We start from the raw sequence: 14,340 nt of genomic DNA, 5'->3' as shown, positions 1-14,340 counted from the left end.
GATCAAGTGGGTCTTCTGGGCATGGGTATTTTCACTGTTGCAGAGATGTCTGTCTGTCTGTCTCCCTTCTTCCCTCCTTCTGCCTATGTCTGTGTTTTGGTACAGACACATTTTTCATGAAGATATGAGGTGAATTTTTTCCCAAAAGTGCCTTTTCTTATAAAGGAAAACAAATATCCCTCACCTTTAAAACTACCTCCATGAAAAGGAAACCCTCCTACACTCGATGAAAAGGAAACCCTCCTTACATTTCAACACTTGGTAGGAATGTAAATTGGTACTGTCACTATGGGGAACAGTATGGCGGTTCCTTGAAAAACTAAAAAGAGAGCTACCATATGATCCAGCAAGCCCACTCCTGGGCATACAGCCAGAGAAAACCATAATTCAAAAAGACAGATGTACCCCAATTCATTGCAACACTATTTACAACAGCCAGGGCATGGAAGCCACCTAAATGTCCACCAACAGAAGAATGGATAAAGAAGATGTGGTATATACATATACACAATGGAATATTCAGTTCAGTTCAGTTCAGTCGCTCAGTCATGTCCGACTCTCCGCAACCCCATGAATCACAGCACGCCAGGCCTCCCTGTCCATCACCAACTCCCGGAGTTCACTCAAACTCATGTCCACAGAGTCGGTGATGCCATCCAGCCATCTCATTCTCTGTTGTCCCCTTCTCCTCCCACCCCCAACCATTCCCAGCATCAGAGTCTTTTCCAGTGAGTCAACTCGTCTCGTTGCATGAGGTGGCCAAAGTATTGCAGTTTCAGCTTTAGCATCAGTCCTTCCAATGAACACCCAGGATTGATCTCCTTTAGAATGGACTGGTTGGATCTCCTTGCAGTCCAAGGGACTCTCAAGAGTCTTCTCCAACACCACAGTTCAAAAGCATCAATTCTTTGGCGATCAGCTTTCTTCACAGTCCAACTCTCACATCCATACATGACCACGGGAAAAACCATAGCCTTGACTAGACGGACCTTGGTTGGCAAAGTAATGTCTCTGCTTTTCAATATACTATCAAGGTGGGTCATAACTTTCCTTCCAAGGAGTAAGCGTCTTTTAATTTCATGGCTGCAATCAGCATCTGCAGTGATTTTGGAGCCCAAAAAATAGTCTGACACTGTTTCCACTGTTTTTCCATCTATTTCCCAATACAATGGAATATTACTCAGCCATAAAAAATAATGCAGCGATATGGATGGATCTAGAGACTGCCATACTGAGTGAAGTCAGAGAAAGACAAACATAGGACATCACTAATATGTGGGATCTAAAAAAAAATGATGCAAATGAACTTATTAACAAAACAGAAAGGGATTCACAGACTTAGAAAATAAACAGAGTTACCAAAGTAGGGAGGGAGGAGCAGAAGACTGGGATTAACATATGCCCACTATTATATATAAAACAGACAACCAAGAAGAACCTACTGTACAGCACAGGGAACTCTACTCAGTACTGTGTAATAACCTACATGGGAACAGAATCTTAAAGCTTAAAGTGTGGATACATGTATCCACTTCACTGTAGAGCAGAAAATAACACAACATTGTAAATATCTTACACTCCAATAAAAGTTCATATAAATATAAGTTAAGATAAATAACTTTTATATTAAAAGTTTATCCAATAAAAGTTCATATAAATCAAGTTTTTAAAATAAATTAATAAAACTACCCTCAAGATGTTTCCCTTCTAATGACCAAGACCTACCCATACACCAGGATTCAGAGCAGCAGAGTCTGAGTTGCACTGACCTTTGGTTGCACCCCCACGCTTTGGGTGCAGGCCCGGCCCCGGGTTGGCGGGACTGTGGTTGGAGGTGGATGCACCCCTTCTCCCCGCCCCACCCCGCCCGGCGGCCGAGTTGATAAACCCGGTCGCGGGGCCCTGGGGCTGTCCCCAGGCACCGAGAAGGAGCGCGCCCCTCGCCATGGCTGCGCGGCCGCTTCTCCTGATCCGCGGGGGGCGCGTGGTCAACGACGACTGCTCGCAGGAGGCCGACGTGCTGGTGGAGGACGGCGTGGTGCGGGCGGTGGGGCGCCGCCTGCTGCCGCCCGGGGACGCGCCAGCCGGGCTGCGGGTGCTGGACGCCGCCGGCAAGCTGGTCCTGCCCGGCGGCATCGACACGCACACACACATGCAGTTCCCCTTCATGGGCTCGCGCTCCGTGGACGACTTCCATCTGGGCACCAAGGTACCCGGCCCCGGCGCGCCCTTACACCCTGGACGCCCGCCCAGCTCTCGGCCGCCTCTCCGGCGGTCCCCAGACGCCGAGGAGCTAGCGGGGGCGACCCCGCAGGATGCCGGCCCCCAAGCTGAGCTCCCTTCTGGGTGGTCATCCTCGGGGCGGGGGGCATCAGCTTCGGCCGAGCCAGACACCCTCCGATCCTCTCTTTGGGTAATCTGACTCGTTTAAAGCACCCTATTCGCTCACCCTCGTTTCTCGAGCCCTCTCCCCCAAACCCCTCCTTTTCGCTGGGTGATCTGTGAAACTCCGAAAGTCCTCCTTAATGTCTAGACTCTTTGTAGTCGACGCTCTCAGCCAAAACCACATGAAAAATCCATTCACCCAGTAGTTACCGCCTTGACTCAAAAGTTAGCAGCGCACGGCGGGTGATGGTGATGAGCCCACCACATCCACAATCGTTGCTGCCACCCGCCAGCAGAGAAAGTATTCATGCAAGGCCGAGAAGGGTTTCCAAGAGCGCTGTTGCAGAAAAGGTCTCCGAGCGCTAGCTCTCGACTTGACCCCACCTCTTCTCCGACCTGCTTGCCTGGGGACATCAAATTCTGACCCCGATTCTTGCTGATTGAGCACCAGCGGTTTTCACCGCGGGGTCGAAGGATCAGATTACAGATCTCCCCCGGTGAGGGAGGCCTGGGTTTCTCTAGACACCAAGGCCTAAAGACTCAGCCTGTGAAAAGAACTGAAACGAATCTCCAAAGCTCCAGGAAGAAAAAAAAAAAAAAAAAAAACATCAGAAGATGAAGAGGGTAGTTTATAGGAACCTGGAGTTAAAACTACACACAGCCACTTTGGCTGGAGCCTGACCTACACCCTCCTCGAGGGTCCTGGTGGGGCTGTGGTGGGAGAGCCGCCTCCTTGCAAAATGCAAGTAGTGATATCCTGAAGGTCTGAGCTCTCTGTGAGGGTTTTTTCTCGTTGACCGTGCTCTGATGTGTATAAAGAAAATCGGGCGTTTAGTCCAAGTACAGGCTGTGCAGTTTCGAAGCAGTTTTGAGGATTTATCCATTACCCTACCGGTTCGAACAGCTTTACTCTCTCTACACCTCTCTTCCTCCACATTCCCAATCCTCCATGATTGACCAAAATGTTTAAGAAAAAAAGAACTATCTGACCCAGAGGGAAGGTCTGGGGCAGGCTTCTGTCGCCAAGATTTGCAAAGCTTCCTCCTAGTTACTAATTATCAGAATAATGGTCAAGGTCTTTTATAGGAAAGATCAGTATCTGTTGAAGAATATTCACTTTTCTCTTTTGCTAAAACGTGAAATTTGCTAAATTTCAACAACTTTATTTATGACATGTAAAACACATTTTTTCAGCTATCCGAGCAATACACAGTTGTAGAAAGTTGGGGGAAAGAAATAGGAAAGTAGAAAGAGGAACAGTATTACCCGTAATCTCTCAGTGACAAAGTTTTGGTTTAATGTCTTCATGGTTTTCATATGCTTTATTTTACGTAACTGAGGTGGTATTGTGCATGTGTGTATAAGTGTGTGTACCTGTATATAGAAATCATGCACTCTATTGTATTCAGTTATCACACATGCACTTTCTGTTGTCACGGACTCACCATTCACCCGGTGCATTGCTGATGGCAGGGCATTTCACTGACACCTCCATTTACCAAATAGGGAGCTGCTGTTGCTGATCACCAGTCCCACTAGCATCATTCCCCTTTCTCTCATCCCAGATGAAGCAGCCAAGAAGGGTTAGAATGCTGCGGGGAAGGGACGTTCCTTCTCTCTCACAAGATGATTGGTGCATGCCCGAAGATCCAGAGAGGTGGTTCTCAGTTTTCTACATGTTCTTGTCCATTCTGGGATTCCAGTTTGGAGAGGTTTACAATTTCATTACAGTAAAGAATCCGCCTGCAGTGTGGGAGACCTGAGTTCGAAAGATCCCCTGGAGAAGGGAAAGGCTACCCAATCCAGTATTCTGGCCTGGAGAATTCCATGGACTGTCCATGGGGTCACAAAGAGTCAGACGCGACTGAGCGACTTGCACTTTCACTTCACTTCATGCTTCCATACTTAAAAGACAGCTTTTTGTAGCATATTATTCAAAGAACTTGCTGGTTGATTCCCTAGGCATTTCTCACTTGAGGCTGTCAAAACATGAAAGGAAAAACGTGTTTTTCATGAGCTTAGAATTGCGAGCAGAAAACGATATGGTCAGAGATAAGGTCAAATATTGAGCAAAGACTAAATGCATGTTGAACATTAAACAGTACTCACAAAAGGGCAAAGTTGCAAAAGTTTACTTCGAAATCAGTTGGTTGGATCCCAGGGGATACCCACCCTCCCACCTCCACTCCCTAAACAGATGAGACTCCATAACAGGGAACCAGACAGGTAGATATAGATAAACATGAGCATTAAAGTATTGGCCTGAGTGCTGAAAGAAGGCCATTATGAAGTTATTTTTTCCTCTTTTCTAGAGTCTTTATAATAATTCCGAATGCAGGGTTGGTGGTTTTGGGTTTGGAGAAGTAGGGACAAAGAAGTCTTTTGTAAATGCTGGTCATATTTTGTACTAAACTTGAAAGACATGAGTACTGTTGAGCAGCCTTTGCTTCTTTAAGTCTGTGCTGTGTTTTAGGCACCGTGCTAAGCTGTGCTTTGACTTCCAACAATCCCAGGTGCCACTGTCTACCCTTGGCAATCAGAGAAGCTGAAATGTAACTCACGTGGCTTACATGGTTGCATACCTAGTAAGTGGCAGAGTAAGTTCTTCAAATTCAGGACCGCCTGCCTTCTATACTAGGGTCTCTTCCTTTCCAAAATGATGACTTAAAAAAAAATCGAATGTTTAGATTCACCAAAGCGGCAGTAGATAGGTGAAAAACCTATATCAGTAAGGGGTATGTTACTGTGAGATGTCTTTTGTCAAAGACAGAGCAAAGTCAACCTTAAGATATACAGTAGCCCTTCACCTTCCCAGTGCTAGAGGCAGTTAAGGTTGTCAAAATAAATATACACCGCAGGCAGTGGGTTTGTGAGACATTTGTACCTGCATTTATAGCCACCTCATCTCTAAGGGTACAGAAATGGGTACCTTAAGTACAGAAAGCCATAAAGTAAGAATGATATATCATGCTTTCAGGAGATGGGCCCCAAAAGGTTAGACCAATGTGTGCTTCCTGCAAGCACCAGCCTGATCATTTATAATATCTGACAAACAGAAGGGATACTGTTTGTGGTGTTGTATTGTTCACTAGGTTGTGATGGAGCCAAATTTAAAAACTGAAATATAGGTCAACCAGAGGTTACATATGTTGGAAATCTAATTCATGTCAGAGGTAGGATTAAAGCTTATAATTGATTTACTTAATTACAGGTAAAAGCCTTCCATCTGATATAACTAATGGTAATAGCATTCTGCTTTAAAGAAACCACATTTCATTTTGTTATTCTGTACTAGATATACAGTAGTCTTCCAATAATTTAATATCTGTTGTGAAAGACAATGGAATTCTTTATTCAAATGGGTATTGTAAATTAGATAAACTTGAAGGAATTATGACTGCTTTTACAACATCCTGTGATAAGAAAGTGAATTAAAAGAACTCAGTCAGTTTTCAAATATATATATATATATTTGTATTCAGACATAGACACAGCTTGGAGTGGGTGGACTCACATTAAAAACCTGGCAGCATCAGTAGCTGGCAAAAAAATCATTTTTTTTTTAAATTGAGAGAATGCAGAATACCTTTTATGTGAAGGACAAAAAGTCCTCAAAATTATCAAGAGAGAAAATTATACTTTGCTCTGAAACTTTTTGGTAAAATGCCATGATGGTGATTACTTATAATAAGGGAGTGGAAAGTATATGATTAAGTGCACATTTACGGTTGTATTTATAGAGCTTCCTCACCTTGTAGAAGAGCTGTGATTCAGAGTTTGGTTGCAAACCAAACCTCTTTTCTGATGCCTCTTTTTTGGAGCTCCAGGATGGGTTTCAGAAGCTGTGCAGCCTGACTTTGTGACCTTGGGCAAGTCAGTTCCTTTCTTGGTGCTGTCAATGTTTCCTTATCTGTAAAACAAGGCAATAATAGTGAGAACATCTTCGAGTAAAAAAAAATTTAAGTAATGAAAAATATATATTCATCATTCAGGAAAAGGCTGGAAATTATAGTCGCTTGAGTTGACTCACTGGAAAAGACTCTAATGCTGGGAGGGATTGGGGGCGGGAGGAGAAGGGGACGACAGAGAATGAGATGGATGGATGGTATCACCGACTTGATGGACATGAGTCTGAGTGAACTCCAGGAGTTGGTGATGGACAGGGAGGCCTGGCGTGCTGTGATTCATGGGGTCGCAAAGAGTCGGACACGACTGAGTGACTGAACTGAACTGAACTGAATATATACGAGTTGAATGAAGAAACTGCTCTTTTTAAAAAAATGAAAGAAAAATACAGAGAAGTATAAAGAAAATAATAGCGTGATTGCCTACAGTTTCAACATTTTGCTTTTAACATTTTCCTTTCAGATTTTTCTTTTTGGGGGGGGACATATAAACTTTTTTCCTTGTACTAAATTGTGCGTGTGCTTTGGAATCAGCCTTATTCATGAAACCTCTCCCCAGGATCTTCACTGTTGTCAGAGAACATGATTTCTGTGTCCTGTTGTTTTGTCCAGGACTGAGTCCCAGATCTTTCTCTCTGGTCTTATATCTCTTCTGCATCAGGCTTCCATTTCTGCCCATCTGAATATGTCCCATAAGTGCCTCAGGCTTCAAGTCCTCAAATTTATCCTTCTCTTCTAGGGCTTGACCCATTTGTCTTTCTCTGTTCCCCCTACTTTTAACAACTCCACTCTCACCTGGTTCATGCTGGACATTTTCGTGGTATCCAGTTTTTTTTGGTTTGTGTATAACAATGTAACATAATTCATCACTCAGATGCTTGATAATTGACGTGGAAATCACCCCTCAGGGTGAAATGCCTGGGCCAGCATTGGATCCATCTTAAAAGAGTCTAAGACATACATCCAGATTACCTTTCAGTTTATGCCCCAATCCCCACCCACCTCTGCAGCAATACATCCTAATTCCCATCTCACTGTATCCTAGCTAATTGTGGATGTTGACTTTTAAAAAACTGATGCTAATTTAATAGGAAAAGCGTAGAATTTCTTACTGTTTTTAAACAAGCATTTCTTTAATTGCTGGTAAGCCTGAGCTTTGAACATTCTTGTGTTAGTAGCTCCCATGTTCCAGCTGTAAAAGTGTATAATTCTATGATTTCCATCAGTGGCTATTTACTGATTACAAATTTAATCTTTGTACTAATCAGAAGACAAAAATAAAGCCATCTCAAAGATTAATTTGAAGCCACTCGGTATGAAGTAGGGCTTTGGCTCTATTGAGGGTGTTGTGTGTTAGAAAGCCTTTCATTGAATTTTACAGAATCTGGGACTTGCCTTCTTTCAGTTTGCATATTTGTGTTTTGCATGCTCTTCACTTCCACTTGTTTTCTCCTTCATTTATCTGGACTGCATGTCTTCAGGGTCTGGCAGAGGTAGTCGGGAATCACAGTTTCCTTGATATTGCTATCAGGAAGGAAAACTTTTCCTCTAACCACTTATGTTTAGTGTGGTGGGTAGCTCAGTCCGTAAAGAATCTGCCAGCAGTGCAGGAGACCCAAGTTTGATCCCTGGGTTGGGACGATCACCTGGAGAAGGAAACCAAGGCAAACCACTCCAGTATTCCTGCCTGGAAAATCTCATGGACAGAGGAGCCTGGTGGGCTGCAGTCCATGGACTCGCAAGAGTCAGACATGACTTAGTGACTAAAACCACCCCACGACATGAACTGACAAAAGACAGATTCGAAAAAGATAGATTTTTAAAATTCATGTACATTCAGTCCAAGTTCACAGAAAAATGTGATTCAAGAAGGCAAGTTAGAATTAGGGGCTTCTATATCACCGGGAGTTGGTGATGGACAGGGAGGCCTGGTGTGCTGTGATTCATGGGGTCCCGCAGAGTCGGACACGACTGAGCAACTGAACTGAACTGAACTGAATTGATATCACCTAGGGGCTTCCCCATGGCTCAGTGGTGAAGAATCCATCTTCCAGTGCAGGAGACACAGGAGATGCGGGTTCAATCCCTGGGTCGGAAAGATCACCTGGAAGAGGAAGTAGCAACCCACTCGTATTCTAGCCTGAAAAACTCCATAGACAGAGGAGCCTGGAAAGCTATAGTCCAAAAGGTCGCAAAGAGTCAGATATGACTGAGCACAAGCACACCTATCACCTTAACATGGGAAGGGCACTTATGGGAAAGCAAATGGCTATTAGGAGAGACCAGTGTGCTCTTAGGAGAATAAATGGAGATATGATATTTCATGACAAGATCTATTTAGGTGTGGTGCAAGCTTCTAGTCTCGGGTAGTAAGAGTCATCTTCTTGGAAAGGGATTTATGACAATTCAATTCTTTTTTGAAAGGCTCTGCTTTCAGGTAGGTAAAGGAGTTTGGGGTCGGGGGGAGGGGGAAGGCATCTATTCTCAGATGTCTTGAGCTCAAAATGATTTTTATGCCACAATGGCATATTCTGGACCTCATCACTGCCATTTAATATGGAATAACCTTAAGTGATGGGTTTTTAAAGTTCATAATAAGGTTCCATGAATTCAGGCAACAAACAGTTCTTGGAAACCCCTTAAGTGCCAGGCATTGTGGTTGGGGTTATAGAGATGAAACCATGATCTTTGTTCTCAATGGCAGACAGACAGAAGGTATATGGGGCTCTAATTTTCCTTGGCTTTGGTAATAAATTATCCGCAGTGAACTTTTGGATGTGTAGGCTTAACTTGAAATTTGTGTGACTGTTTTTGAGTGAACACTTGCAATCTGGCATTTTCCCTTGTGCTTAGTAACCAGTCATAATTGCTGACATCACTGGGCTACATTTCTGGTAAGTGAGCTTCAGCACCTGCCCAGAGCCTTCCCCTCAACACTGCTTTGTCCTCTTCTTTTCAGATGCCAAGTAACAATTGAGGAAGGACACCTCACTTTTTCTGTTACATTTCATTGCCTCTAATAGAGAAATTGTGTGTTACAGTGATAGTAGTCATGAGTTCCTGAGCCCTGAGGATCTCTTTACCCATAAATGCTTAAAATAAAATAAAGCAAATCATAATCTTGAAAAAAACAAACAGGAAATTATTGGAGGCATAGATATAAAAATGGACTGTAATTCTGTTTTGTAAAAAGTCCTATTTGACACTGATTAAGTAATAGGCTTGGGACAAAACTGAGCATTCAGCTTTCAAATGTGCTTAGAGTCTGCATTCCATGTTAACATTTTCATAGAAGGATCTTGGAAACAACACAGCCAGGGCTAGCAATTTTTTTTGAGAAACGGAATTGCACACGAATATACAATCTGCACAGCTTTCCCACTTTGCTATTGGAGAAGCGAACCATCCTGATTATTCTACCTCATAATTTCTGGGAGAAATTCACTGGTCTCTCTTCCTTTCTCCCTTAAACATTTAAAGAATATTTATGTACTGTAACAGGCATGAGGCATATGGCAATGAAACTATATCAACTAAATAAAAATAATCTCTGGAGGATGGGATGAAAGTTCCCTAAAGCAGGCCAGTAGGCAGCCAGGACTAAGAGTCACTGAACTGGGGACTTCCCTGACAATCCAGTGGTTAAGACTTCACCTTTCAATGCAGGGGGTGCAGATTTGATCCCTAATCAGGGAGCTAAGATTCCACATGCCTCACAGTCAAAAAACCAAAACATAAAATAGAAGCAATATTGTAACAAATTCAGTAAAGACTTTAAAAATTGTCCACATCCAAAAAAAAAAAAAAACTTAAGAAAAAAAGAGTCACTGGATTAGAGAAGGGACAAGGAGAGAAGAATGTGGGTGACTTGACTCTCTGATATGGAAAGGAACTCAGATCATGCAGAGCTTTATGAAGCTGTGTGATAGCTGTTTTCTTTCCTCCTAACAGCATAGGGAAGTCAATAAAAGGTGGAAAGCGGCTAGCGTGGCTGGGGACAAGGTGACAGTACAGAGGCTAACTGCTCTAGTCTGGTCAGGAGATGCAGGTAGCACATGGAGCAGTGCTGGAAGTATGGTGACTCAGGGTGTTTGTCGGGGAGGGGATACATTTGCTGGTGGATTAGACTTGGTGATACCAGGGAAGAAGAGAGGTAGACACTTGAGATGCTTTCAATAATTGTTTACAGTCTAATACAGTCTTAAGTAAAATCTTGTGTTATGTAATATTATAACCCTACTGTTGGTTAGAGTTTATCCCAATTTATGTTTGGTCACGGAAAGGAGATCAAACCAGTCAATCCTAAAGGAAATCAACCCTGAATATTCACTGGAAGGACAGATGCTGAAGCTGAAGCTCCAATACTTTGGCTAGCTAATGTGACGAGCCAACGCTTTGGAAGAGACCCTGATGCTGGAAAGACTGAATGCAGACAGAGGAGAGGCAGACAATGATACGGGTAGTATCGCTGACTCAATGGACATGAGTCTGAGCAAACTCCGGGAGGCGGTGAGGGACAGAGGAGCCTGGCGTGCTGCAGTCCCTGGGGCCGCAAAGAGTCTGACACGACTCACAGACTGAACAGCAAGGTTTGCACGTAAGACGGCGAGGACATGCTCTTCTCTCCCTAGGAGAAGGTTTTAGACAACTTAGAAGGTTTTCAAGGGAGAACAGCCAAAGTAATTAGGAGCTGGAAGAATTGATTTATGAGCCAAGATTAGAAGAGGTAAATGCGTTTTGTTTGGCTAACTGACAAATAAAGGTGAAGTCAATAGGCAGTAAATACAAAGGAAACAATTAGGTTTTATATGAAAGTATGAAAGGAATTTTCCCTCTTTCCTGGTTCTCCCTCCCCTAAACTCTCTTTATTCTTCAAATGTTGATCCTGGTGAATATGTTGTGAAATGAATGTAAAGCATCTGATGTTAAGAGCAATTCAGTGAATACTGAAAATATGCAAGGTGAGCTAGGAATGTGATGTTCTGATGAGTTCATTTGCTGGATAAAGTTAATTATCCTGTGAATAGTAGCTGTGTGGAGGAAAAAGCCTCAAGATAGGACTTTTCCTTGTAACTCTTCTAGAAGTACATTATTTCAGTGGCATTTCTCAAAATGATGAACATGACATGAGCTTAATAAAATTTCATTTCCTTTGTGAATTTACAATTCACAGTTCAATGAGATTTGTTTTGTTTTGGTATGGTCTTGGGTTTCCTAAATGGTTGATTTATTTTACCAACCTATGCATTTCTCCAAGTAAGGATTCACTGATGAACTGGGACAACAGACTGGAAACCGTCATACTAAATTGAAGACTGGGTAAGGGGGAAAGGCCTGCATGGGGTTGAGGCCCAGAGTAGGCAGAATGTAAGACCTCCTGCTCAAAGCTGCAGCCTTCTCCATGTTCCCAATGAGAACTGCCAACTGTGTGACCCTGGAGAGCCATTTGACACCTCTGAGCCTCAGTATCCTCAAGTGTAAAATAAGAAAAGCAATTTCTATCTCTCAGGGCTGTAGTAAAGCATCATTCAATGAGTTACTGTATATAAGATGCTTAACACACAGAGAACAAGATGGCGGAGGAGTAGGTGGACGTGGAGTACATCTCTCACCACTGATACATCAGGGATACAACTTCAGATACAGAAGTGCATGCAGAACACCAGCTGAGAGCAGACAGGGGTGCCTGACCAGCTGAAAAGAAGATAGAGGACCACACAAATCTCAGCAGAATGAAGGAACTAGGGGGAAATCAATAGTATGAGTGGCCCTGCCCTCAGCAGGTGGGGGAACCAAAGCAGGGGTCTGAGCCCTACAGCGAGGCAATTGTCTGAGTCAGAGGAGAAACATTTAAGGCTGAGAGTGAAGTAGCTGATCTGTGGCAGCCTAAATGGAATGAGAATCAGACTGCTCCTGCCACAGCCATACATACCCCAGACAGGAACACTGGTCTCCCGGAAGGTGCAGCAGCTGGGAGCTGGAGATGAGGGATTGTGGAACAATCCCAGGGTGAGGGCTGCCGTTGACTGCAGAGAGACAGGTTGAGGGGATGTGAGGGAGGAGACCGTGGTGGGAAATGCCAGTGGAGGAAAGCCAGGCAGCCATGTAAGCAAGGCGATACTGCTGAGTCATGCTTCAGGGGTGGAGCCACCACCATAGCCTCTCTCTTCCCACAGGCCAGCATCAGCAGCTGAACAATAGGGAGGCTGGCCCATCAAATGCCTGACACACTGAACTACAGAGTAGGACCCCACCCAGGGTGCCCCTTTAAGTGCCTGAAGAGCTGATCTAGAGAGTAGGACCCCAGCCAGGGGGGCCTCTATATGTGCCTAACACACCAAACAACAGAGAAGGACCCCAGACCAGTTCAATTCAGTTCAGTTGCTCAGTCGTGTCCAGCTCTTTGACCCCATGGGCTGCAGCACACCAGGTTTACCTGTCCATCAGTAGCTCCTAGAACTTGCTCAAACTCATGTCCATTGAGTCAGTGATGCCATCCAACCTTCTCATCCTCTATCGTCCCCTTCTCCTCCTGCCCTCAATCTTTCCCAGCATCAGGGTCTTTTCAAATAAGTCAGCTCTTCGCATCAGGTGGAGTTTCAGCTTCAACATCAATCCTTCCAATGAACAAAGGAGTGATCTCCTTTAGGATAGACTGATTGGATCTCCTTTTAGTCCAAGGGACTCTCAAGAGTCTTCTCCAGCACCACAGTTCAAAAGCATCAATTCTTCGACGATTAGCTTTCTTCACAGTCCAACTCTCACATCCATACATGACCACTGGAAAAACCATAGCCTTGACTACAGACCTTTGTTGGCAAAATAATGTCTCTGCTTTTTAATATGCTGTCTAGGTTGGTCATAACTTTAAGGAGTAAGCGTCTTTTAATTTCATGACTGCAATCACCATCTGCAGTGATTTTGGAGCCCAGAAGAATAAAGTCAGCCACTGTTTTCCACTGTTTCCCCATCTATTTGCCATGAAGTGATGGGACCGAATTTCTGAAAGGTATTTAGAAGACAAAAAAACAAACAAAAACAAATTACTTAATGCAGGACTGAGTGTTTGAACAAGCTCTTCCTTGAGAGTCAAATACTTAGTGGGAGGTACAGGTTTCCTTCCTACGTCTGAGTGTCCCCTTTAATTGAGATTACAGAATTGCCGTTGTGACACATGGCTCCCTGGATCCAGTGGAAAGAAGGGAGTATTTCAGCTCTTGAAATCATGTTCAGGGATTTGAGATAACTTTGGGCTCCCAAAGGACCCTAGGTGACTAGAGAGACCAAAAAAGAGGCTCGAGGGACACAGGGAGGGACACTGACGGTGCCCGACCACTGTTCGCCAGGTCCCAGGGTAGCAGCCAGGATCCTTGTGGCAGATGGATGGATGATGCCCTAGTGGTTTGGAAAAAGATTCCATTTTCCATCCATTGCCCACTCTGGCCCGGGCTGTCCTCTCCCAGGCACTTTGTTCCCATTTTGAGATTTGAGGAAATGGAGGAAAGTGGGAAAGAGAACAAGAAGAAATGAAAAAAAGACAAATGTCTGCTCCTTTTCAGTCCATTAGGGATGTGAAGCATTTGTGATAAATATTTATTCATGATTAAATTATAGCTAGCCCCAGGAATTTTAATTTGCTGTGGTTTTAATAGAAGTGGCTGTTTGACCATCACATCTTCAGTTTCGGAAGAGACTCATCATTACTTAATTTATATGGCATATATGCATATGTAAGTTTGTATCATATTATGTAAAACCTATACTTAATGTAATACACCAGGCTTCCCTGGTGTCTCAGACGGCAAAGAATCCTCCTGCAATGCGGGAGACCTGGGTTCGATCCTTGGCTAGGAAGATCCCCTGGAGAAGGGAACGGCTACCCACTCCAGTATTCTGGCCTGGTGAATTCCATGGACAGAGGAGCCTGGTGGGCTATAGTCCATGGAATCACAAAGAGTCGGACACAAGTCAACAACTTTGACTCACACTAAAACCATGTAAAATCTATTTTTTCATCTTTGGAAAGTTAGGCTTTTTTGTAGAAAATATA

At 43.8% G+C, this 14,340-nt stretch overlaps 1 protein-coding gene across 1 annotated transcript in view; it reads left to right on the top strand.

The window, feature by feature from the left end:
- The first annotated feature begins 1,945 nt into the window (after positions 1–1,945).
- The window catches only part of DPYS (dihydropyrimidinase), an 88,665-nt gene continuing 76,270 nt past the window's right edge, over positions 1,946–14,340 (top strand). Inside the window, exon 1 of the mRNA XM_055432009.2 lies at positions 1,946–2,209. Coding sequence (XP_055287984.1) covers positions 1,946–2,209 — 264 coding nt within the window. The remainder of the gene's footprint in view (positions 2,210–14,340) is intronic.

The sequence above is a fragment of the Moschus berezovskii genome, chromosome 16, assembly GCF_049115385.1.
Source record: "Moschus berezovskii isolate FMDL1 chromosome 16, NW_MosBer_1.0, whole genome shotgun sequence".
Lineage (NCBI taxonomy): Eukaryota > Metazoa > Chordata > Mammalia > Artiodactyla > Moschidae > Moschus > Moschus berezovskii.
The sequence above is the reverse complement of the archived record's forward strand: the minus strand, read 5'-3'. Positions and strand labels throughout refer to the sequence as shown.